The sequence below is a fragment of the Rhinoraja longicauda genome, chromosome 10, assembly GCF_053455715.1.
Source record: "Rhinoraja longicauda isolate Sanriku21f chromosome 10, sRhiLon1.1, whole genome shotgun sequence".
NCBI lineage: Eukaryota > Metazoa > Chordata > Chondrichthyes > Rajiformes > Arhynchobatidae > Rhinoraja > Rhinoraja longicauda.
Window position 1 is genome coordinate 28,201,836 of NC_135962.1, and position 27,637 is coordinate 28,229,472.

The 27,637-nt window shown below is 39.9% G+C and overlaps 1 protein-coding gene across 1 annotated transcript in view; it reads right to left on the minus strand.

Annotated features, from left to right (window-relative positions):
* Window positions 1–417: 417 nt before the first annotated feature.
* The window catches only part of LOC144597640 (tumor necrosis factor alpha-induced protein 2-like), a 38,103-nt gene continuing 10,883 nt past the window's right edge, over window positions 418–27,637 (minus strand). The window contains exons 3-13 of the mRNA XM_078407155.1: window positions 25,866–26,075; window positions 22,501–23,146; window positions 17,419–17,530; window positions 17,148–17,270; window positions 16,374–16,474; window positions 13,860–13,958; window positions 12,787–12,913; window positions 10,419–10,541; window positions 8,473–8,628; window positions 4,462–4,583; window positions 418–2,954 (exon numbers count right to left, since the gene is read on the minus strand). Of these exons, the coding sequence (XP_078263281.1) occupies window positions 2,807–2,954; window positions 4,462–4,583; window positions 8,473–8,628; window positions 10,419–10,541; window positions 12,787–12,913; window positions 13,860–13,958; window positions 16,374–16,474; window positions 17,148–17,270; window positions 17,419–17,530; window positions 22,501–23,146; window positions 25,866–26,075 (1,967 nt within the window). The 3' untranslated portion in view covers window positions 418–2,806. The remainder of the gene's footprint in view (window positions 2,955–4,461; window positions 4,584–8,472; window positions 8,629–10,418; window positions 10,542–12,786; window positions 12,914–13,859; window positions 13,959–16,373; window positions 16,475–17,147; window positions 17,271–17,418; window positions 17,531–22,500; window positions 23,147–25,865; window positions 26,076–27,637) is intronic.

Sequence of the window (27,637 nt, forward strand, 5' to 3'; positions counted from 1 at the left end):
ATGCTCAAATAGCACGAATGCCAACCAGTGTTTGTACTTTTCATTGGTGGAGTTAACCATCATAACATCATAACATTATTACTTCCAACCACAAGATGGTACAGATAAGTGAGGGGAAAGCTATTACAAAATCACATTTTTGTAACCTTCCAGATAAAATTATGGCAGGATGTCTATAACATCGTAGAATATTAGGGCACATATGTATACTCATGTATTTAAAAACCTGACGTAGTAACTAACTGTATAATATGTTGCCTGTATCATTTTTCGGTTTGTTATAAACTATGCACACATTTTTGATGCAGTCAATTCCTAAACCGAAGTATTTATGTAGCAGTTACTATATGATGAACATGAATTACTTATGCTGAAGATCAGGAAAATGTTTAAAAACCATAACAAGACATAGGATCAAGTAGTTTTATTATTCACATTTGTTGACTTGTAATTTGTGTATGATGTTAATTGTAATGGCAAACAACAATATTTAAAATATAGTGCTTAGAAAAGACTGTTATTGATATCCGTAAATGCTTAGCATTCTCAATTTATATTATTCTATCTACTATTTTAGTACAAGCAATCAGCCTCTGCTACAGTATTGGACAACACAACGTCCCAGTATGCAAAAAAAGTTATTCAATGCTTAAAAATCAGACATTTGTTCAGAATGAAATAAAAGTACTTTTGCTTTTATATTAAAAAATGGGTTTTCCTCATCTATTCCTTTCTCCACAATAGTCACAGATTGGTTCACTCCAGAAGCAATAGATTAATGAAACATTTAAAAAATTACCATATATACTGGAAATCTGAAATAAAAACAGAATCAGTTCAGACAAACAGGCTGGACCTGAAACCTTTACTGCATTTCTCTGCAAGTGTGCCGTCTAACCGTCTGAGTGCAGCATTTGCTGTTTTTGCATTTGGTAACTGTCTTTGTTGTCATACAATATGCCACACAACGTCTGTGAAAATGCCATGGAATATAATTTGAAGAATTTTCACTTCACAAACCAAACTGTTGAGTTAAGTTCTGCACAGGCACATCCATTATCCAATGAAATCAAATAACAGAAAGTATAATGTTGGTTAGCAAAGAAATACCTGAAGTCAGTATTACAACAAATCAGAAACATTTTTTTGAAAACAAATGAATTTTGCTTCATGGTTATAAGGCAGAAAATAGTTTTAAAGGCTTAGTAAAAGAATGAGTAAATATTATTTAAGAGCTCAGCTTCAAAGGAATGTTGCGCAAGACATTTTGAATGTTAATGTGCATTAAATTAGCTGTTTTACTTATAGATAATTAGATGTTTCTCTGTGCCACAACACATGAAGTAAATGCTTAAAAATAGCTTTAATTACAGAAGTCTCGGTTAATACTGGTATTGTGTGTGCTAAAATAAGCAGAATATACATCAACATTGCCTTGAGTTCAAGATAACTTTTCTGATATTGTCTGCTGTTCTGTGCATCGTACTAAAGGAGAAATGAAGATCTTTCTCCTTTAGGTTCACATCTTTTAGAAATTAATGGGATAAAAGTTTTCTGAGTGAGTGTTCCACATATTTGGGTATGTTTGGATATTTTAGTTCCCAATCACAAACATGTGCAGCACTGTGTTTTGCACACAGCAAAAAACTGACTCCACTTTAAAGAGAATCTGTCAACTGTTGCTACAATTCCGATCTCGATTCTCTAGTTCAATGGGGTCACAGTAACAATACCGCTTGTGAAATGAAGCAAACATTTGAATGCATATTGTTTAAATCTCATCAAAGGCCGTCTGAGCGAGATCAGGCCAAATGTGAATTATTAAACTGGTTTATTATTTAACATTTGACCATGGAGTACGCAATGACATCTTAAATAACCACTCCATTCAGCTGTAGCTTCAGCTTTGCTATAAGAAATATCAATTTACTATACTTTCAGCAGACAGTCATAATTGTGCTTTTGGAATATCTTTCTCACCAGCAGCTTGTTATAAGAAATTCAATTGTGCGCCTTTCACGTTCAGTTCAAGGTGGAAGCCCATCTTAGAGACTAATCTAACTTATTTATTCTCTAGTTCAGATGAAGTGTCTTTACCTGAAATATTAACTTTGTTTCTCTTTTCACAAATGCTACCTGATCTTCTGAGTGTTTCCAGTATTTTCTGTTCTTATTATTATAGTATTATTTCGTGTTTGCCTGCCTCCCTCCCAGTTTTCAATCAATTTGACTACTCCTCCCCCAACTGAAGAACAAATTCTGACAATATAATCCGCCACTCCTTGCCCACCCTCCGTGGTTCCATGAATAAGGTTGTACAGCAGCAAATAAATGTTCATACGCCTTCCATTGTCTGCAACTTACCATTTGAAACATGACCTCCAGCTCCAAGGCTTATTGTCCAATTAATTTACCTACTGAGTGCCAAATTCAGGTGAACCATACCATTTTTAACATGTATTTCCCAAGCTCACAGTGATAACTTGGCCAGAAATGCATCTTTGTCAGAAAAGTTGTAAAGTACATTCAGACATCAAACAAAATCCACAATATATGCCAAAGAAAATGTCGCTATTTCTCGAAAGACGTTCAGTCATAAGGTTGGTGGTTTGAGGAAAGTGACAAATTCACAATGCTGTAAATTATGCTGTAACAAATGTGCCACATCAGACATACGATAGGACTGACAACATGCACTTGAAATGCCATTGCCTTACAAATGAATCATTGGAAAATGATGAGACTACAAAATATACAAAGATTATGATGGTGTCTCAGTTCAGTAAAGTTTTGATTCTCAGAAAGTCTATAGAACGGTAGAAGTGGTAAAAAGTTTCATGTCCATGAAAGTATCTGCATCATTCAGGAGAGCATTAAGAATGTTCAGAATCTCCTTTTCATCTGTTTTTTTCACGTTCCCTTTAATGTACAAGATGGCTACAATGTGCTGTTTTCTGCAGAGAATGGAACATAGGATTAGAGTGAATCCTCCAAATAACTTGACTATAATAACAACTGCAGCATATATAGTTCAGTTCAGTTTAGTTTATTGTCACGTGTACCGAGGTACAGTGAAAAGCATCACATAAATGGTAAGTGCAGCCCAAAATAGTATTCTGTGAGTCAGTTTTAATAGTTACAATGATGAATGATTATTGCCCAATGAAGCTGTGAATTAATAGCTTAAACATTCAAAATTCTGGATAAACATAACAACAATGAAATCTTGAAAGACAAATGTCAGTTGGAAAGCTGAAATAAAATCGGATAAACTGAAATACGTCAACAGATTGGCCAGCATCTATAGACAGAGAAACATTTATTCTTTTAGATTAATGACCTATGATTGGGTATTTTTAATTATTTCTTTCTCCACAGGTGATGCTTATTTCCGGCATTACCTGTTCTTAAAATAAAGGATTTTGACCTGTATGCTTGTTTAGAGCATTGAACTGAATCGGAATTTCCATCATAGTATAATATTATTTCCTTGAAGATTTTGACATTGATATGTGGCAAGTCTAGCACCACATTACAGCTAGTTTTCCATGTCCACTGAAGATAGAATCACAATATCAGATGTTTCTTTGGAATATCCTAATGTGCTGTTGCTGAGAAATAAATTTTAAATGACACAAATTTCACGTAACGGATTCATGCTTGTGAACACAACTTTTTCAATCTCTTTAAAAATATCTTTAATCCTATTAAAGGGTGAGAGGTGAACTTATAGTGGTGTTTTAGATCATGAGCGGAATAGATAGAGTAGATGCACATTTGCCAAGAGTAGGGGAATCAAGAACCAGAGGACATAGGTTTAAGGTGAGAGGGGAAAGATTTAATAGGAACCTAAGGGGCAACTTTTTCACACAAAGGTTGATGGGTGTATGGAACGAGCTGCCAGAGGAGGTAGTTGAGGCAGGTGCTATAACAACTTTTATGAGATTTGGACAGGTACATAGATTGGAAAGGTTTAGAGGGATATGGGCTAAACACAGGCAGGTGAGTCTAGTGTGGTTGGGGCATCTTGGGCGACATGAGCAAGTTGGGCACAAGGACCTGTTTCCATGCTGTATAGCTCTATGACTATGTTATTCATTTTATCACACAATCAACTGTGATGTCTGTAACAAAAATAGAAGTAAGATACTTTCATTTTATAATCTTCCCTGGGATTGTATAATGAGTTCTGAGACCACCAGCAACTCACACCTTTTCCCTCTGCATTAGGTACTCCCCATGAGGGAGTACCCCATTGTCTCAAATCTAAAAAAGCACATCACACGAATTGGCCTTTTGTAAATAATTCACTTACTGAATGAACATTTACTCTTAGCTAATTAAATAATGAGCCCAAATTAATTCTTTATTTGGATTAGAATCCATTCACTCTTCAAAGATCACCTTCAGTTGCATTGACAATTTCAAATGTTGTGACTATAATTTAGTGACTGTTCTTACCTAACATCTGGGAAGTCTTGGAAGAGTGCAGCAACTTCCACTGTAATAGCTTTGATATCTTTAAGCCTGATGATTTCAGCGATTTTAAGGAGTGCAGACTCTGGAAATGTATCTTCAGACTGCTATAAAAATGAAAATCAAAAACAATCCACCCATTAGATAAATAAAACTGTGAAGCTTTGATTGCAGATTGGAAAAGGCATCAGCATCATCTGGTGAGCGTCAGAGAGACACGCAGCATGGTTACAGTCCCGCTGGTCCAACGTCCATGATGCCCATCTACATCAGTCCAATGTGCCTGGTTTTCACTCATACCCTTCTGTACCTTCTGCACCTTTCGTATCCATATATCTATCCAAATGTATATTTAAATGTTGTCATTGAACCGACCTCAACCACTTCCTGTGGCAGCTCAGTCCAGAAAGGCATCATCATCTGTGTAAAAAAAAATTGTTGCTCCTTGGGTTCCTATAAATTCTTTCTCCTTTCACAAACATATGCCCTGTCATTCTTGATTCCACTACCCTGGGAAAAGGACTGTGCATTCACCTTATCCATGCCCCTCATGATTTTATACACCACTATAAAATTACCCCCTCAGTCTCCTAAACTCCAAAGAATTAAGTTATAGGCTGCCTTAACACATTGCCTCGAGTCCAAACTACATTTACATTTTTTTTCCTGCACCCTTATTAAATAAAGGCGCAACATTAGAAACCCTCCATTCTTCTGGCTTTCTGTATGTATGTATGCATGTATTTATGTATGTATGTACATGTATGTATATGTATGTATGTATGTATGAAACAACAGAGTTCCCAGCACTGATTCTTGCAGAATATCATGTCAGACTTCCAGTCAGAGTAACACCTCTCCACCACTACCATCTGTCTTTTATGGCCAAGCCAACTTTGAATCCAATCTACCAAGTCTTCATGGATCGCCTGTGCATTATTCTTCTGGATCAGTCTACCATGAGAGATCTTGTCAAAAGGTTTACTGAAGTCCATGTATACAATGTCCTATCTTCATCATCTTTGTCACCTTCTCTAAAAGTCAATCAAATGTGTAAGACATGACCTCCCCTGCATGAAGGGACTCTTATTATCCCTAATAAGTCTTGGTTTTCCAGATGAAATAAGATTTTATCCCTCAGAATCTTCTCCATTAATTTCCCTAGCACTAATACAATGCTCAATGGCCTATAACTCCTTGGTTTGCCACTACTGCCCTTCTTAAAAAGAGGAAAAACAGTGGCAATTCTTCAGTCCTTTGTGTCCTTTCCTGTGGCTAAAGAAGATACAAAGATCTTTTTCGAGGCCCCGTAAATCTCTTCCCTTGCCTCAATAACCTGGGATAGATCCCATCAGGCTCTGGGGACTTATCCACCACAATGCTCTTCAAGAGGCCCAACACCTCCTCCTTAATATCATCATGCCCCAGAATTCAGCATACCCTTTCTAATCTCGCTATCTTCTATGTCCTCCTGGATGAATACTGATATGAAGTACTTGTTTAATACCTCACTGATTTCCTCTTGCTCCAGGCATTAATCCCCTTCCTTGTCTATAAGTGGTTCCACTCTATCCCAAGTAACCTTCTTGTTTTTAATGCCTAGGAATTTTCTCTGGGATAATGCCAAGGTATTATAAAATTCTTTAATCCTACTCACCAAAGAAATTTTAATACCCGTTTTTGTCCTCATGATTCCCTGTTTAAGTTTTATTCTGCTTCCTTTATATTTCTCAAGAGCCCAAATTAATCGTAAACCTTACATATTCTTCCTTTTTTGAGCATGTACCATGAAATTGCAAAGCACTATTAAGATCTGAGATTTATTTTTGCATGTCATGCTTTATCAGGGAAGTTAGTCCAGAATGATGTGTAAGAAAATAACTGCAGATGCTGGTACAAATCGAAGGTATTTATTTTACAAAATGCTGGAGTAGCTCAGCAGGTCAGACAGCATCTCAGGAGAGAAGGAATGGGTGACGTTTCGGGTCGAGACCCTTGTCCAAAATGATGATCCTCATTTGCTTTCATTTCTTTGAAAGCTTTACAGAATAAGATATATTAATACACTACTTCACCATATCATCCAGCAGCAAATGGTGCAGCTGAGATGAGTGAGAGAATGAAGAAGTACTGACGAAACTGGAAAAGTAAGGCTGCTCAAATTTAGCAATGAGATATTGATATGGCAAACCTTGCTAAATCAGAAAATATACATAGTGGGTTACTAAGGCATGGAAGAGTTGAAACACAATTGAGCTTAGTCCAGAAATATCTTGAAGGATAACTGAAGGGTGCATTTGTAGAAGTTGGTGAGAGATGTCCCCAACAACTCTCACCAACCTCTACAGATGCGCCGTAGAAAGCATTTTATTGGGATGCATCACGGCACGGTTTGGGAACAGCTCCATCCATCAGCGCAAGAAACTACATAGAATTGTGGACACAGCCCAGACCATCACACAAACCAACCTCCATTCCATTGACTCCATCTACACTTCACATTGCTTCAGCAAAGCCACCAGCATAATCAAGGCCGAGTTTCACCCTGGACACTCCCACTTCTCCCCCATCCCATCAGGCAAGAGGTGCAGAAATGTGAAAACATATACCTCCAGATTCAGGGGTAGCTTCATCCCAGCTGTCATCAGGCAACTGAACCATCCTATCAACAACTGGAGACCAGTCCTAAACTACAATCTACCTCTTTAGAGACCCTCAGGCTATTTTTAATTGGACTTTACCTTGCACTAAACATTATTCCCTTTATCCCATATCTGTACACTGTGGATGACTTGATTGTAAACATGCATAATCTTTCCGCTGACTGGACAGCGCGCAACAAAAAGCTTTTCACTGTACTTTGGTACACGTAGCGATAAACTAAACTAAACTAAGCAACAGAAATAGAATTATTACTCAAGCTATGGAGTGATAGAATTTGTATGTTAGCATTACCTAGCAAATTTGAGTTTCAGGAATGGGATGTTGGAGTAATGGTTGAAATATCCGGAAAATGGAGAATATTAAAATGTCACACGGTATTCATTAATGACAGAATACTACGCATTAGTTACATTATGGGTATTAATAGGGTAACAATTCAATGAACTGATAGAATTATATTGAATGCATGTGGAGCAATATCACCTGAGTTATACTATAAAACAGGATGTTAGAATAGTTCCTCTGGACGTTTCTGACTTCTGGATAAATCGGCTTATGGACAGTTCTCAGCAATGGAATCTTTACAATGGGACTGCCAGTATTCATAATGTCTGCGTACAAGTGCAAAATAGTGGGAGAAAGTAGATTGACACATCATAATTATTGACACATCATAATCCTAGCACAATGTGTAAAGGAGAAAAGGGAATCCAAGAGTTATTGCGTACGTGGCCAGGGGATGGATGATGAAATCTGGCGTAATTAGATTACATGCTGCAGAAACATGTCTGGCATAACTAGATTACATGCTGCAGAAACTTGTCTGGCTTATCTTAAATTGCTAGCTAATAACTAATAGAGGGAACCATTAAAACACAACAGAAAACACGAGGACAAAGAACAGGGAACTGATGACGAGTAATACAGTTAAGAAAGATAAGTCCATATACAGTCATGTTAAAGCTGAGCATAGGGAATATGATGACTATGCAGGTGACTGACCTCGTGACTATTTGCAAGGCTGTTTGTGTTTTGTATAAATGTGCTTTGAAACACTCTGTAATTGTGTGGGACCACGCGAGACAGTGAGTATGCCTCTGGCCATACTCAAGCTTGCTCCCCCACACCCGCATGCATGAATAAAAAGGCATCGTTTCATCGTGAAGGTGTCTAATGTGGTTGTTGTCTGATAGCACAGAAAATTGAACTTTTACAAATGGACAGTTCAGAGATCATTGATAAGGGAAAAATATACTTCCACTATATTAAATAATTTCCATCACTTAAGTTATCATACTAGAATGAATAATAGCAAATATCTAGTTTACTTACATAAAAAGTAAAGAGTTTCTGTAACTGGACAGCTTCATTCTCTATTTGATCTGCCACACTTTTCTGCTTATTTTCTGTTTTGCAATAGAGCCTTTTCTTCATAATTCTTATTATGTATTCTGTAATGAGCTGCTTATGGATGTCCCACAATAGATTCTATTTAAAATAAAGCAAACATAAAATTAGAGTAAGTTGTGGATACCAGTTCTAAAACTAAAGAAAAACATTCAAGACACGGTTTTCTTCCTGTTTTTGTTTTGTGCTACTACTGCAGGTCTTAGGCCACTTTTGAAAATATGAGCACTGACATATTTTATAGGCTTTTTAGCACCAACTAGACCAAGTGGACCCGTTGGGCCCAAACCTCTCCTGCATTGGTGCAGCACCCTCTCCTCCCCCACTCCCCCCTCCCCTCTACCCCCCACTCCATCCCCCTCAACCCCCCCCTTATCCTCCCACCTCCCCTTCCCTCCCCCTTCCTTCCTTCCTTCCTACCTTCCTTCCTTCCTTCCTTCCTTCCTTCCCTCCTTCCTTCCTTCCTTCCTTCCTTCCTTCCTTCCTTCCTTCCTTCCTTCCTTCCTTCCTTCCTTCCTTCCTTCCTTCCTTCCTTCCTTCCTTCCTTCCTTCCTCCCTCCCTCCCTCCCTCCCTCCCTCCCTCCCTCCCTCCCTCCCTCCCTCCCTCCCTCCCTCCCTCCCTCCTCCCCCCCCCCCCCCCTCCCTCCCTCCGTCCCTAGGAGATAGATTTAAACTTTTAAAATGTGAATAACTTTAAAAATATAACACAGATTTCAATGAAACCTCTTCCATTAGCACCAAAGGGACGACGGTGAGTAAGGTGGGCCTAAAATTGTCGCGCTATCGTGAACCATTTTGGCTGTAGTTCAGGAACAAACAAACAAACAAACGAGAGTTTTAGTATATAGATGTCTGCACTTTGATGAAAAAACCCCACAAAGTTCTGGAATAACAGCGAGTCAGGCTGTCCTAGGAGTCAGCGAGTCCTAGGAAAACCTTCTGAAGAAACATCACCTATCCATGTTGCCTGACCCTCTACTTTACTCCAGCACTTTGTGGCTTTCTTTATAAACCAATCTGCATCTGCAGTTCCTTATGTCTACATCTGTACTTTGGGAATAATTTTGAATATTGAAGCAACACTAATTTCTGTCCTCACTCAACGCCCATACATGGATAGCTTCAGCATGAGTTAGGAATCATTGTAGGGATTCAGTATTATGTTGTTCCTTCTCTCGGCTAAAATTAATGAAGTATTCCAAGGACACAAGAAAATAGGAGCAGAATGGGTCAACCAAGCCTTCCCCGCCATTCAATATGATAGTGGTTAATATATGCTGCCCTCAACTCCTCTGCTGGAATTGATCCTCTCTTTCAGAGATTTAGCGAAGAATATTGCCGTGCTAGATGAAGCTAGTTAAGAGAGCCTGAATATATTCTTGGACTACTTGAGGTCAGTGCCAAACCAAATGAGCTATTTATATGTTGACCTTTTTGGTAGCACTGCAGCATTCTGTTAAAGGCTGATTGTAAAAACCTGAAGCAGAGGTTGGTTTAGTTTGGTGAGATACAACATGGAAACATCCGTTCAGCTCACTGAGTCCACGCCAACCATTGATCAGCTGTGTACATTAGTTCTAAGTTATCCCACTTTCTCATCTACTCCCTACACATAAAGGGCAACTTACTGAGGCAAATTAACCTACAAACACGCACGTCTTTGAGATTTGTGAGGAAACCCACACGGTCACAGGAGGAACATGCAAACTACACACAGACAGCACCCGAGGTCAGGATCGAACCCACGTCTCTGATGCCGCGAGGCAGCAGCTCTACCAGCTGTGCCATTGTGCCGCCCATCTTTACTGTAGATTTGATAACCCTGGTAATCGCAATATGTCATATCACTAGTTAGATTGTTTGTTTCATACCTGATACAGTGGTGCTTTTAATTTCAATAATCTTGTAAGATGCTCCTCCAATAATTCAAGTATTTTGTCGATGGGATCTGAGGACTTGAACCATTTTTCTGTCACCAGCTTTTTACAGTGAGGCTACGAAATAATATAAAGGACTTTGTGATGACAAAAATTATTTCAGTGCAAGTATCCACTTCTAACAAAATCCAACTCTGAGGAAAACTAAATACCTCCACGTTCAACTGAATCTAATGCTTTTCTTTTGCATTTTTCAAAAACAATGTGCATTAAATAGTTGTTTTAAAAGAATATGTCAGATTGACCCCATTGAAGTTAAGTATGCATCATGCACCAAAGAAAATGAAAAATCTTACTCAACATTTTGAAATATGGTAAGAAGCAGGTTACTGCCACAGTTCTGCAAAAGCCTTTTTATTAGATACTAGGAAAGGGTGGACCTGTTGGGCCCAAAACTCTTCTCCATAGGTCTCGCACTCTCCCCTCCCCACCTCCTCCCTTCTCCTCCCCCCAACTCACCCACTCCATCCCCCTTCAACCCCCCCTAGCATCGTAAGTCGGGAGGCATCTGTATTAGATCAACGGGCCCCAACTGCGCAGGCGCGGACACGTTGGGTTCTCATTGTGACGTCGAACACGGAGGAATTACTGCGCTGGCGCCACTGACCGGCAGGGAAAGTGGAAAATGGATTTATTAAAGTTTAAAAAGTGATTTATTAAAGTTTAAAAAGTGAGTAACTTTTAAAATATAACAACCATTTGAACCGCAGGCCAATGGTGAGTAAGATGGGCCTAAAATTGTTGTGCTATCGTGTATCGTTTTGGTTGTATTTCGGGTATGCACAATCAAACAAACAAACAAGACAACATGAGAGTTTTAGTAATATACTAGACCAAGTTGGGCCCATTCCTCGTGGGGGGGGGGGGGGGGGGCAGGGAAGAGGAGAGAGTGTGAGTGAGTGAGTGAGTGAGTGAGTGAGTGAGTGAGTGAGTGAGTGAGTGAGTGAGTGAGTGAGTGAGCGAGCGAGCGAGCTCTGGACTCAAAGCCTCTCCTGTATTGGTGTAGCACTCTCAACCCCCCCACTCAATCCCCCTTACCCCCCTTCCCCCCACTGACCCACTCCATCCCCCCTACGTACCCCCACTTGCCCCTCCCCTGCCCCCACCCCCACTCCCCCCAGCCCTGCCTCCACCCCCATTCCCACTCTCCCTGCCCGCACCCCACTCTACCCCCACTCCAATATTCCCTCCTCCCCACCCCCACTTTCCCCCACTATTCCCTCCTCCCCAGCCCCTCTTCCCCCCCCCACTCTCACTGTCCCCCACCCCTTTCCCCCCACCCCCACTCTCCCCTCTTCCCCACCCCCACTCTCCCCTGACCCCCACTGTCCCCCTTCCCCCCACCCACACTCTTCCCCCACCACCACCCCCCTTCCCCCCACAGCCCCTCTCTCCTCCCCCCACCCTCCCCCTCCTCCCCATGCCCACTATCACTGTTCCCCTTCTCCCACCCTCCCTCCTTTCCCTCTCCCCTCCCCCCCACTCTCCCCTCTTCCCTGACCCCCACTGTCCCCCTTCCCCCCACTCTCTCCTCCCCTACCCCCTTTCCCCCACTCTCTCCTCCCCCCAACCCACCCATTCTCTTCTCCCCCAGTCCCAATCTTCCCCACCCCCCCCTTTCCCCACCACCCCCCTCTATCCTCCCCCACTCTTTCCTCCCTCCTACCCCCACCCTTCCCCCCACCTACTCACCCCCCACTCCCTTCCGTGGAGCGTTGGCGGCGACTACTCGAGTCGGGCAGCGCGGCTCTGGCCTGGCTGAGCTTGGACTACTCAAGAGGAGGCAGCGCGTCCGCGGATGTGGCCCTGCCGAGCTGGAACTACTCGAGGCGGGCTGCGGCGGGTGTACGAGAGGGGAGAGAAGCGAGGGGAGAGAGGAGAGAAGCGAGGGGGGAAAGGAGGGGAGTCCCTGATTGCGTGCGGACAGCTCCGCTAATGGTGTCCATCTTGTTTGTGCGAGTGAAGAGAGAGGCCGTGTGAGCCCTATGGTGACGTCATACGCACAGCAATTTGAAAAAATATGCTTAGAAATGAAAGTTTTAAACTTTAAAATCTCTCTAACTTAAAACATATACGACCAATTTGAATAAAATTTGTTTTCAACAGTCGGCAGGAGTGTGGTGATTAAGGTGGTGCAAAAATTGTGGTGCTATGGTTTACCATTTTGGCTGTATTTCCACAATTTCCAAGATATATACATACATACAAATATATATATATATATATATATATATATATATATATATATATATAAGGGTAGATAGATAGAAGATAGATCTGTCTGACTGGGTCTTCAACATACCTTTAAGTTACGAAACAAGGTCTTTAGCAAAATGTCTTTTCTCTTCTTTTCCATTTCATTCAAAATAGATAGAACTTTCTCCTTTATCTCTGCATTAGTGATTTTCTCATTTGTATCAATGTAATTCCTGAAAAAAACATTAAAAACAATAATTCTGTTTTTGTCAATATAACTGTGATCACAAAATGCTGGAGTAACTCAGCAGGTCAGGCAGCATCTCAGAAGAGAAGGAATGGGTGACGTTTCGCGTCGAGACCCTTCTTTAACTGTGCTTTGAGACATTTACAAAGGTAACCATATTGTAGATCATTTTATTTTTGGATAATAATGTATTAGGGAGAAAGTTGTCATATTATCCATCCACCATGTATCATCATGTATCTTTGTTGATTTTCATTATTTTAACCCCAAGAATTAATAGCATACTTTAAATCTCCGACAGCTGCCAACAGAAATTGAATTTGCTCTAATTTTGAATTAAAAAGCCCCAAATTCTCCCTAAATGGAATGTAGTCAAGATATCGGTCCCTGTCACTTCTCAAATATGCCTTCTACAAAATCAGTTGTGAAATTTGTGCAAGCTAAATTACTGCTATTAGTCCTTTGGCAAGACTTTGGCTAAGTTGGGGAGAGGGGAGAATATGATAACAAAATCAGATGTGGGACATTCTTCCATGGAATACTATTGATCCATGGGAAAAAGGGTAAAAACAATAAATTACATTTTAGCATTGGATATATTTCATGTGTTATTGGGATGATGGGTTTAGTTCTATACAATTAAGGATTCTCTTTCCACTTTCACTGTAATAATGATTTCAATGAAGGCTGATTTCTACATTGTGTTAGTGTGGTCACAGAGCGTGGTCTTATTTGACTATTGGCACTTGCACAGCCAGGCAACTTTGTCAGTATGGATGAGTTTGGCTGAAGTGTCTGTTTCTGTGTTGCATAGCGCTATAACTCAATGATTCTTGTACTTTATTTGTCCACAGATCAATCAATGAGCAAAAGATTTATAGTTATGCCTTTTATATGGATTGACATCATGTTGCCCTGCTTTAACAACCTACCTGATGACTTCACAACAGTTCATGATTAAAATTGTAATGGAAATGAAATTTGGTTTGTTGAAATAGGATTTTTCAAAATCTTCTGCTGATCGCTGGAAGCTGAAAAACATTTTGCAATTCACTTCTTATTAAGCATATCACAGAAAAGAATTACTGAAGTATAAACACATTTATATCACCACACAAACTCAATACTCAAACTCAATAGTGTTTTTTAAAAATTTAATCCTAACTAATCAAGGTTAACTGACTGGATTTCTCCATTTTATTAAGTTCATTCACAGTAGAAGTTTAAAGGGTGATTGAATGTTAAAATATTAAAAAGATTTAATGGGGTAATTAACAATAAATTTATTTTTGATGGAAGTATCAAGAACAATAGATCTCAAATCTTTTTAAATTAGAGCCATGTACTATTGAAGAACTGAAATCAGGGTGGCAGAGTGGCACAGCTGGTAGAGTTGCTGCCTCACAGTGCCAGAGATCCAGGTTCGATCCTGACCTCGGGTGCTGTCTGTGTGGAGTTTGCATGTTCTCCTTTTGACTGCTTGGGTTTCCTCTGGATGTTACGGTTTCCTCCCACATCCTAAAAAAGTGAGGATTTGTAGCTTAATTGGCCTTTTAAAATTACCTGCAGTGTGTTGGGAGTGGATGAGAAAGTGGGAGAACATAGAAATAGTGAGAACAGGTGATCGATATTTGGCGTGGACTCAGTGGATCTAAAGGCCTGTTTCCATGCTGTATAAAACTAATACAAAACTAAAAACATTTTTAAATATAGGGTGGTGGAAATCATTAATGCTTTCTGTCACTCTTCTAAATTGAAAACAATTCAGGCCTAAACTACTTCATCTCCTCTTATGACAAACCTACCATTCCAATAATAATTCTGGTGATTGGCGTGTTAATTTTTTGTACTGTTAAGTATGTCCCCTTCCTTTCAGGGTATGTTTTTTTAAATTTGCTGCTACTGAGATCAGCAGAGATTCATTTTATAACTCTTCATTTTAGAGTCATAGAATCATCTTAGTGTAGATTAGTCTTTTGGTCAATGTAGTCAAATGAACGTTGCGGTTTAATGCCAAAGAACGGTGGACTAAACTCCAGTAGATGGGAAGAGGTTCTTGCAATCTAGTTTAAAATTAATTCTTGACAGTTTATAATTTCGCATGTATCTTATTTCGTAAAAATATATATTTTCTTCTTGTTGAACTACAACCTCAAGGCATTCCAGCGGCAGTTCTCATTTAACATAATGGAATATTTTGAATGGGAACGCGGCATTACTTGGCCTCGTTCTGAAATTATTACAGCTTTCCAGTGAAATGAACATCAGTATCTTTGCCAGTTCCCTAAACTGCATTTGTTTTCGATTAGAAGCTGGAATTTCCCCAAACTGCATTTGTTTTCGATTAGAAGCTGGGAAAAAAAGTTCATATTTCAACTGCCTCTCATCAGAACACATAGTTGGATTAAATTAGGCAGGAGAGCTCTTTTTTCAATTATACTAAATAAAGCCTTCTAAGTTCAAGCACATGACAAATATGCATCCCATAAAATGCTTTCATTTTATTTCATCACAAATTTGTGTTATGATAGCATGATTTGAACAATTCAGTCAAATTATTTTTTAAATTAGTTCATAGACTCTGTGTCTCCTACAGCCTTCACAATCTGGATTACTCTATGTTCCACATTTCCAATGAGCATGGAAGATTGTAGCCCCTCTTTTATTATTCCGGCCTGCCCACTCCTCACCTTCTCATTGTAGTCTACCTGATAAGGAATGAGGCCGGCAGGTTGAAAGTCCTTTGGGTCTCCTCCTGGACAGTCTATAAATCGAAGTTAGACGTGGCATGTTTAGATCTTGCTTCTCACTGTTGCACTCTTGCTTGGCTCTGGCTGATCCCACGTGATTCTAGAGAAGGAGCAGCTAATGCTGGTCCGTTTAAGGACCTTTGTGATCAGTGGATGCCAACAACACTTGACTACATTTTGGGTGTCGAATGTAGTATTCTTATTTATGTGGGTAAATTTGAGCCTTAAGACTTTTTCTTTAAAAATTTAATTCATAAGTTACAGGAGCAGAATTAGAGTATTTGGCCAATCTTCCGTTATCTTCTTCCCATTATCCCTGACCCCCTTACTGATCAAGAAGTCATTATTAGTACAATACAATACAATACAATACAATATATCTTTATTGTCATTGTACAGGGGTACAACGAGATTGGGAATGCACCTTCCATACGATTCCATACCAAGGATACCTTCTTATACTAATCTAAAAACTATGCATCTCATTTTGAAATCTAATTTGTTAGTTTCAAATGTACATAAGGTCTGCAATACAATTATTTAAGATTGAAAAAAACCATTCAAATACGTTGCTCAGAGATCAGGAAATGTAAAATTCTTGATTTTTATTATTCTCAATAAACCTCTGTAGTTTTGAAGTCATGATTTAAATATGAGAAGAATTTTGATGTAATCTATATTACTGAACTACTTTACCATTCCAGGAAGGAATGTGCTTCCTCTAGCATAATGTCTAGTGCCCTGTTGGACATTTCATTAGTAAGAGTTCTGGTGTCCTGGAAAGCACTCTCAATTATCTGAAAAAGACAAAATAAGAAAAACACATTCAATTATTAGTGGGTAAAGAGTAGCAATTGCCTTATTTATTTGGAATCAATGGATCAATATGCTAAAATTATAGCATGTAAAAATAATAGTCATTCCTTGTCTTAAAATGGTGTGGACAGATGGAGTAAATAAACAGCAGGAAAAATAGTGTAATTTGTGTAGTTTACTAAATTGAAAGTAATGTCTACCATTCCAGCAATTTTTATCTTTGTAGCGACACGGACTAAACTAGGCTGTAAATGTTACTAATTGATTTTTAATAGTAATTGGTTGTTTCAAGGCTTTGATGAAATAAAATCAAAGCATTTTATTGGATGCGTAATAGAAACAAGGAACTGCAAATTCTGGTTACAATGAAGGGTCTCAAACCGAAACATCACCCATACATGTTCTTAAGAAGTGCTGCCTGACCGACAGGGTAATTCGAGCACTTTGTGTCTATTTTTATGGATGCTTAGTCTTTGAAGGCATTATTTAGTTGCATGTAAAAATAGTTCACCTGCTTAATTTCACCTAGCTACAGGTTCTAGGTGAAAGCTCACTGAAATAAGAAGGTTTTTCCTAGTTTCTCATAATAAAAACACATCCAGTTTCGTGAGCTATGTATTGCCAATGTTTGTACATGGGTTTCATTTGGTGTACCTGGATTATGTCGATAGGTAATTCGCTGTGATAATGCTCATTCAGCACAATGGGCTCTTCTTCACTTCTCCAATTCTCCTCTTCTATATGGAGACTCTTTGCCATGTGCATTCGAGCATCTGACTAAAAATCAAAAAAGCAACTGAAATCATATGTTATGCAATGATTAATGTTACTAAAAGGTAATCTACAAAGAATTGCAACAGTAGTTGTTGGAACTTTGGTGATAGTTCGACCATTTTTTAATGTAAGGATGTGATTAACATTTTACCTGCAAAGCGGAAAAGTATTCACTTTTCAAATGACTGATCATGCTTTCTGGGAGCAAGGTACGTGACAGTTCCTGGCTTGTTTCTTCAGATTGTGTGATGGTATTCATAAGTCTGAGCAAGGAATAGAAATTTTCAAATTGACCATTTCGACGACTTTCACAACGATGTTTTAAAATTTGAAATCATGTCAATCTTCAATTATTATTTGTCAATACCATGCATTCTATGGAAAGTTGTACTGCTTTCACACACTAGAAGCTACCTTTACTCAAATAATGCCTCTTATGCGCCAAAACCTCTCACAAAAAAAATTGGTATGACATTACATAAGGAGATAACAACGTAGATGATCACAACTTAGGGCGGCCACAGTGGCGCAACGGTAGAGTTGCTGCCTTACAGCGCTTGTAGCCCCGGTGACCTGGGTTCGATCCCAATTACGGGTGCTGTCTGTACGGAGTTTGTATATTCTCCCCATGACCACGTGGGTTTGCTCTGAGATCTTCGGTTTCCTCCCACACTCCAAAGACGTACAGGTATGTAGGTTAATTGGCTTGGTGTATGTGTAAATTGTCCCTTGTGTGTGTAGGATAGTGTTGATATGCGGGGATTGCTGGTCGGTACGGACTCGGTGGGCCGAAGAGCCTGTTTCTGCGCTGTATCTCTAAACTAAACTAAACTGTATCACAGAGGCAAACATTAAGGGGCAACATAAAGGAAAAAAACATGTGCTAAAGCAGAGAGATTTGAGAAAGAAATTACAGAGTTTGGGGCCTTATCAACTGAAGACATGGTGAGGGATTTCAGCATCAGATGAGCTTGGGCAGGGGTGAAGCCAAGATGGAATAGATAAACTTGGTGACAAAAGAATCTTTCTGATAATCTGAAACTCACCTCAAGTTCAAGTGTTCCAGAACAACCTGATTATTTCAGATTGTTGCTGTGGCAAGGAGATGGAGAGAATGGTTTGTAAGTAGAGTTTCTGAAAGTGTAGAGTTTCTGAAGGTGAACAGGTGCATGGGTAGGAAAGTTCTAGAGAGATATGGGCAAAAGCGGGCAGGTGGGATTAGCGCAGATGGGGCAACTTGGTCAGCATGGGCAAGTTGGGCCAAAGGGTCTTTTCTATGCTGCATAACTTTATGACTGGTGACTAGTGGTGTGCCTCAGGGTATGGTGCTGGGCCCATCATTGTTTGTCATCTATATCAATGATTTGGATGAGAGCATACACGGTAAGATTAGCAAATTTGCAGATGATACAACAGAGGGTGGTTTTGCAGATAGTGAAGATAGTTATGAAAAATTGCAGCAGGATCTTGATCAATTGGCCAAGTGGGCTGAGGAATGGTTGATGGAATTTAATGCAGAAAAATGCGAGGTGTTGCATTTTGGGAAGTCTAACATGGGCAGGACCGACACAGTGAAGATCTAGAAGTGCAGGTGCATAGCTCCCTGAAGGTTGAATCGCAGGTGGATTGGGTGGCCAAAAAGGCATTTGGCACATTGGCCTTCCATTAGCCAGAGTTTTGAGTATAGAAGTTGGAAGGTCATGTTACAGTTGTATAAGATGCTGGTAAGGCCACATTTGTGTTCAGTTCTGGGCACCATGTTATAGGAAAGATATTGTCAAGCTCGAAAGGGTACAGAGAAGATTTACGAGGATGTTGCCAGGATTAAAGGGTCTGAGCTATAGGTAGAGGTTGAGTAGGCTGGGACTCTATTCCTTGGAGCGCAGGAGGATGATGGGTGACCTTTAAAGGTGTTTCAGATCATGACAGGAATAGATCGGGTAGATACACAGAGTATCATGCCCAGAGTAGGTGAATCGAGGACCAAAGGACATAGGTTTAAGGTGAAGAAAAGATTTAATAGGAATCTGAGGAATAATTTTTTCACACAAAGGGTGGATGTATGGAACAATCTGCAAGTGAGGTAGTTGAGGCAGGGACTATCCCAACATTTAAGGAGCAGTTAGACAGGTACATGGATAGAACAGGTTTGGAGAGATATGCACCCCTCCCAACCCTTCCGAATTTGGCGGAAATTTTCCGCTTTTGTTATTTAATTTCCGCCATTCCGATTTCGCCTCACATTTTTCCGCAAAACAGTCGGCAATTGCAATTTGTCAATTCGGCCGCTAGAGATCTCTAGGGGTTCCACGAGAAATCCCCCCGCCCTAGAGGTTTCCCCAAAAATGTGGACCCTAGGCTGGGCAAGGGAGCCAATCTCGACCTCATCGGGACTTCCATGGCCAATCGGTGGGTTGAATTTGCAACCTGTGGCCGGGGTTCTGGAACTCCAGCCCAGCTGGAGCCGGTACATCTATCCCCACAGCTGACCTCCTTGGCCAGCTGGATAAACCAGCAAAGCTCTGGAACCAAGAGTGCCAGAAAATCAGTGGTGGAACTGTAATAAGTAATTATTACATTTAAGTGCAAGATTATATAACATTATTAATTAATTAAGACTGGGTTAATATATAAAATACAGCAGAAAAGCCAATTACCACCTTTTTGGGCTGATTGTCAATTAATGTGTAAATTTACTTCAACAAGTACTTCCGTATGCTTAGTCGACTCGCATATATCAACTCTCTCTTTCTTCATAACTTAGTCATGCATTGTTTTTTTATTCAATACCAAGAGAATTGGGATGTGCAAGGAAAAAGTAGAAAATACTGTTGCAAAAAGTATCTCTATTCAATAACCTTTCTATAAATAGCAGAATATACTCATGATAGGCCTGACATTGTACATATAGTCCAAGAACTACAGACTGTTGGAAATAATAGTTGTTTTTCACACATGAATGTAGCGCAACGCTTATGGGCATTTGGCGTGCATACTTTTTTTTGCTGAATAGTTGCATTACGCGCCATATAATGAAGTTTGATGTAAAATTCGGAATATTGGACATCAAAATTATGAATTTGTAAAATCAAATGTTTGGAGGCCTGGATATGGACTAAATGCTGATAGGTGGGACTAGTGTAGCTGGGACATGTTGGCCCGTGTGGGCAAGATGGGCCGAAGGGCTTGTTTCTACACTGTATCACTCTATGACTCTATGATTGTGTTCGAACACAATGGATTTAGCCTTCCTACTTTAATTCAGAGGTGACTTCTGCTCTTTCAACATAATGACCGTCAATCAATTAGAGAATTGGGATTCAGTTTCAGTTGGGGTGTGTGGGGGGAGGGGGCAAGGTCAATGGAGATGGTGATGTTTACTTGAGTTGGGTGTTGGCAGTGCACACATGGAAATTGGCTGCTTTTTTGGATGATTTTGACTGGTGAAATAGTTGGACAATAGACAATAGGTTCAGGAGTAGGCCATTCGGCTCTTCGAGCCAGCACCGCCATTCAATGTGATCATGGCTGATCATTCACAATCAGTATCCCGTTCCTGCCTTCTCCCCATACCCCCTGACTCCACTATCTTTAAGAGCACAATCTAGCTCTCTCTTGAAAGCATCCAGAGAATTGGCCTCCACTACCTTCTGAGGCAGAGAATTCCACAAAATTTACAACTCGCTGACTGAAAACGTTTTTCCTCATCACCGTTCTAAATGGCCTACCCCTTATTCTTAAACTGTGGCCCCTGGTTCTGGACTCCCCCAACATTGGGAACATGTTTCCTGCCTCTAATGTGTCCAATCCCTTAATAATCTTATATGTTTCAATAAGATCCCCTCTCATCCTTCTAAATTCCAGCGTATACAAGCCTAGTCGCTCCAGTCTTTCATTATACGACAGTCCCGCCATTCCGGGAACTAAACAAGCGAACCTACGCTGTACGCCAATAGCAAGAATATCCTTCCTCAAATGTGGAGACCAAAACTGCACACAGTACTCCAGGTGCGGTCTCACTCGGGCCCTGTACAACTGCAGAAGGACCTCTTTGCTCCTATACTCAACTCCTCTTGCCATAAAGGCCAACATGCCATTAGCTTTCTTCACTGCCTGCTGTACTTGCATGCTAACTTTAAGTGACTGATGAATAAGGACACCCAGATCTCTTTGTACTTCCCCATTTCCAAACTTGACACCATTCAGATAATAATCTGCCTTCCTGCCACACTGCCACCCAGCTTTGTGTCATCCGCAAATTTGCTAATGTTACTTTTAATCCCTTCATCTAAGGACAGAGGGGCAATGGAGATGAGGGACAATTGATCTTTCGGGACAGAAGAGATAACAATGTCAACGCAGAGAGAGACTCAATTGCAGATGGTTCTTTATCTATAACTAGATTGTTTAAAAAGTGAACTAGGCTTGTGATGGAAGGCGATGAAGAGCTATTGGAGAAGTACAGTGTGGACGATCCAATCAAGGACAGCGGAAAGATCAGAAAGAAAAAGAAAGCCATGATGAAAAACCTAATCACTTAGTAAAACAATAAAATATAAAACGTATTGCATCAAAAAAGCTCCACATTAATTTCTCGTTTGATGGTATTGAATTCATCTAATTTACAGCAAAGGTATATTGTTTGAAATTTCAGTGGTTGACCCTGAAACTTACCAGGAGGAAATGGTACCTGAGGTTGAAGGGTTTGAGTTGTAAGGAGAGGCTTGGGACTGTTTTACCTGGAGTGTAGGAAGCAGAGAGGTGGCCTTATGGATCATGAGGGGCATAAACAAGGAGTTTTGTATTAATGGCCTTGTCTTCAGGATCCATGCCACAATTTCTAAATTTGTAGACTTTTTGCTGAAGAAGGGGAGTCTAAAACAAGAGGACTTTGGGATAACGTGCGAGGGGCAACAATTAAAGAGGACACGAGGTGGAACTTTTCCACACCAAGGGTGGTGGATATATGGATCGAGTTGTCAGAGGAAATGATGGAAACAGGAACAATTACAATGTTTTAAGAAAGATTTGGACAGGTACATGGATATGAATGATTTAGAGGGATATGGACCAAATGCAGGCAAACAGGACTCAGGTAGGCAACTTAGTTGGCATGGAAGAGTTTGGGTGAAGAACCTGTTTCTGTGCTGTAAAAAAATCTTGATCTTAAAATACAATAGTTAACAGAAATATAGATTTTAAAAACATTTTTATGGGTCTGTGTCCAACTTACTTTGGATAACAAGTGTAAATCCAGTGCAGAATGGGATAAACTTCTTTTCCTTTAGGTTCACTTTCTACGATTAATTCCATATGGGAGGAACTTTTATTATGATAATATTCCACATACTTTTCACATATATTGTACTCTTGGGGATAACAAGGCTTGATGCAGTTCACAATGGTATCAAAATCCTCTTTCAGTTTTTTGTGATGTTGCACTAAACACTCAATGGGCCATTTGGCTTTGTCAACGTCAGAAACATTGGGCAGTTCGCCTAATCTTTCATTCACAGACTGCTCTAAAGTATCCAGCCATTTAGCTTCCCATCTTCTTGGCCTAACTTCTGCAATATCTCCAAATGTCCCTTTCTCGTCCAGACACATCTGATCTAACTTTTCCTCTTGGGTTTTCACTTGCACTGCCATTTTCAACAGATTAGGATTTTCCTTGGAAATGTTCATTGAGTTTTTTGCAACTGTGAAAATTTCAACACTAAGCAGCTCATACAATGATTCAACTCCTTTCTTTTCCTCTTCGATGAGATCTTCATTAATTTCCATACTGTCATTAGCATATCGCTCATATTCCAATTTGATGAGGTGGCAGTCAGCCTTAAAATATTGCTTTTGTTCGATAAGTCCTTTGATGTCTTTTTCTAGGCAAAAGAAAGTTACTATTACTATTCCATTAAGGTACACAAAAACCTGCTTGCATGACAACTAAAAATACTCAATTTTGTTTAATGTAAGGTTTGCTTTCCATCAACAGGAGATGCTGGAGTCAATCAGCAGCTCAAGCAGCATTGGGAAAAGAGAAACAATATCGGCAAAGGGTCTAGAATCTGAAATATTTATTCTGCTTGCCACAGATGCGGCCTTACCTGAAGAAAGAGATAAACATCAGTTTTTTGATATTTATTTCAAATTTCCAGCATGCGTGTTCACATTGCTTTCAATAATCTTTACTGGAAAAACATTCACCACTTACATAGTCTTTAGATCAACTTCTGGTTAAATTGTAAACAAATATATTCTTCATATTTTAAAGTAAATCCTTATCCATCAAAATCAATTATCATAATTATTAATTAGTAAAGAAAGAAATATTCATTATTTAATTGAGAAAACGTTCTGAACCAATTATTTGAAGCATTTGCAGTTTCAGGCAGTTTAGAAAATACATCCTTATTTCCTACAAAGTCAACAATAGTATTATTTAATATGAGTAAAAGAGAAATATCTTTAATCCATTTGCAACCACCCCTCAAAAGTCTTTGTTTGCATAGTACAGTCCTAAATATATGCCCATCTGGAATATCATACTGAAACAGCTCTGACCATTAATAGCATTCTAAGTGCTAATTACAAATGCATCCATCCCTGCTCAGTCTCAATCTGTCTGTACCCTGTGACATAATTGACCAAAATAACCTCCTCCAATGTTTCTATGCCATCACCCTGTAGTATGGAACTGTTTTTTGCTCTTCTCCATGCAGTCTTAACAAAACTTTAACTAATAATACTTTTTTGCCCCACCCCTCCTTTCATAACATTACGTTTAGGTTTATTATTGTTAGGTGAACCGAGGTACAGTGAAAAGCTTTGTTTTGCAAGCTGTCCAATTAGATCAGATAATACTAAACTCAAGTACAACAGAAAGAGGAAAGGAGAAGATACAGAGTGCAGAATATAATTCTCAGCATTGTAGTGCTTCAGTTCCATTGATAAAGAGTCTAATGACTGCAGTGGGGTGGAGATGATTTGGACAGTACCCTGGCTTATGGAAGGACTGATCAGAAGTCTGATAACAGAGGGGATGAAGTTGTTCCTAAGTATGATGGTGCTCACTTTTGAGCTAATGTACTTTTGCTTGACGAGAGCAGGAAGAAGAAGGCATGACCAGGTTGAGACAAGTCTTTGATTGTGTTGGCTGCTTTTCCAAGACAGCATGAAGTGTAGATGGAGTCAGTGGTGGGGAGTCTAGTCTGTGTAATGGACTGGGCGACATCTACAACTTCTGTAATTTCTTCGGTCTTGGGTAAAGCTGACTCAATCCAAGCTAAGATGCAACACGGCAACATGCTTTCTGTAGTGCATCTGTAGAAGTTTGGTACAGAATCTGTGGAACATTTGGTGTTCTTTAAATTAAATATCAAGAAAACTGAAGTCACCAGTCAACATGTATGCCCGCAAGGTTTCTCTAATCTTAAAATGATGGTGCCAATCTCCCAAATGTTGTTTGAAAAAGGTGATTAAAAAGTGGTGACAAATTGCATTAGTCCAGTTCCAATATCCTGTGAGTAGACATGCTTGTGTAAGCTGATTCTGAATTGTGGGCATAGGATTGTATTTCCCAATTAACACCAGCTTTTAGCATGTTACTTGTTAATAATTACATGTTGCAATGAAAGAACCATGTCTGATAGGGGTTGGGGGGTAGGATGTAGGCCGAATCCTTCCAGTGGGATGAAAGGACCAGCACAGACCTTTAAACATTGGAAGCTGCCTCCTGCAAAATGCATGCATGGAAGGTGGGAGTTTCCAAAAGGTCATGAGTGCTCTTTGTGAATAGCTGGATTTTTACAATCAAATTCTCCTGCCTGAAATGACTAAAAATGAAGGGTCACCACTTTGCTGGTAGAATTTTTCTTGACTTCTGCAATCAAAAGCAAGCAGAGGGTTTTGTAAATAAACATCTTTCACCAGCAATTAGTGTTAATACTTGTTAGCAATTAGTGTTAATGCTGTCAGACGCTGTCACAAAATTGCTAAGTTCCATGTTAACATGATTTTCATTTGCACGATCATGGCATGAATAAGTTTCTAGACTATCAACTTTGATCTCCACGCCTGGACACCGAACCCATTCCCTCTCTGGGATACTGTCTGAACCAGATTGTTCATAACCTTGTTTTTTTTTACTGAATTGAATTTTAGACCACCTATCTGTGTCTCATCTGTACCTTTGTAATCTCTTGTCCTTGAATTGCAATCCAATTATATTTTCAATGCCAACAGGTCACTCTACTATGCTGAAGAGACTGCTAGATGACCCAATATAAAAAGCTTACTGATATTTTATTTAAACAGTTTGAGTATAATGTGCTAACATTGTTTCATGATCAACAAATACTTGTGAAGGATTGCACCTTCTGCCTCTCTTCAGCCTCTCTATCCAAGATAATGCCTAACCATCTCCTTAACATCAACATAATGTCTTAAGATTTATAAATCAATATTCATCAATAAGCCAAAGGTAGACACAAAATGCTGGAGTAACTCAGCGGGACAGGCAGCACCTCTGGATAGAAGGAGCGGGTATAATTTCTGGTCGAGATTAACCCCTTCTTTACACATTAACTAAGAAAAATCTACCTGATAGTATTTTTATATATTGTTCATTGATCTCTTCAGTATCTGTAATGTTGTCTGTTGAAATCAGTGTTGTTTCCTTCTTGTGGAAAAATGGTGGGAAAATGGCCCATTTCCTATTGTATTTCTTCTCCACATTTAGTTTTGGGCTTATTCCTGAACAGTCAGTTTTCGGTGAAATATTATTCTGTGTGATGGCTTTCTTGTCTCCCACTGTAAAATAATGTTAAAAAGTTGTTAATACCCAGCATTACTCAGGTTATTGGTATTGGTTTAATACTGTCCTATGTATTGAGATATATCAGGAAAGCAGCCAACATGATCATTAATCTTTTCTACCAACCTCTAGTATGCTAGAAATGAGTTCCCAATCTTCCTCGTTGTGGCCCTCGCACCTTTATACAGTGCATTCAGAAGGTATTCAGACCCCTTCACTTCAACATTCAACGTTACAACCTTATTTTTAAATGGATTATATTCTTTTTTATTTTTCATCAATCTACACACAATACCCCATAATAAAAAACCAAAAACAGGTGTTTAGAAATTTTTGCAAAGTAATTAAAAAGAAATAACTGAAATATCACAGTAAGTATTCAGACCCTTTACTCAGTACTTTGTTGAGGCACCTTTGGCAGCGATTACAGCCTCAAGTCTTCTTGGGTACGACGCTACAAGTTTGGCACACCTGTATTTGGATAATTTCTCCGATTCTTCTCTGCGGATCCTCTCAAGCTCTGTCAGGTTGGATGGGGAGCATCGTTGCACAGCTATTTCCAGGTCTCTCCAGAGATGTTCGATTGGGTTCAAGTCCGGGCTCTTGCTGGGCCACTCAAGGAGGACATTCACAGATGTGTCACAAAGCCACTCCTGCGCGGTCCTGGCTGTGTGCTTGGGGTCATTGTCCTGTTGGAAGGTGAACCTCCACCCCAGTCTGAGGTCCAGATGCTCTGGAGCAGGTTTTCATCAAGGATCTCTCTGTACTTTGCTCCGTTCATCTTTCCCTCGATCTTGACTAGTCTCGCTGTTCCTGCTGCTGGAAAACATCCCCACAGCATGATGCTGCCACCATCATGCTTCACCGTAGGTATGGTATTGGCCAGGTGATGAGCGGTGCCGCTTGGCATTCAGGCCAAAGAGTTCAATCTTTGTTTCATCACATCAGAGAATCTTGTTTCTCATGGTCTGAGAGTCCTTTAGGTGCCTTTTGGCAAACTCCAAAGGACTGTCATGTGCCTTTTACTGAGGAGTGGCTTCCGTCTGGCCACTTTACCATAAAGGCCTGATTGGTGGAGTGCTGCAGATATAGTTGTCCTTCTGGAAGGTTCTCCCATCTTCACAGAGGAATTCTGGAGCTCTGTCAGAGTGACCATCGGGTTCTTGGTCACCTCCCTGACCAAGGCCCTGCTGCCCCGATTGCTTAGTTTGGCCGGGCGGCCAGCTCTATGAAGAGTCCTGGTGGTTCCAAAGTTCTTCCATTTAAGAATGACGGAGGCCACTGTGCTCTTCGGGACCTGCAAAGCTGCAGAAATTGTTTTATACCCTTCCCCAGAACTGTGTCTCAACACAATCCTGTCTCGGAGGTCTACGGACAATTCCTTCGTTTTCATGGTTTGGTTTTTGCTCTGACATGCACTGTCAACTGTAGGACCTTATATAGAGTATGGTGTGTGCCTTTCCAAATCATGTCCAGTCAATTTGATTTACCACTGGTGGACTCCAATCAAGTTGTGGAAACATCTCAAAGATAATCAATGGAAACAGGATGAGCATAA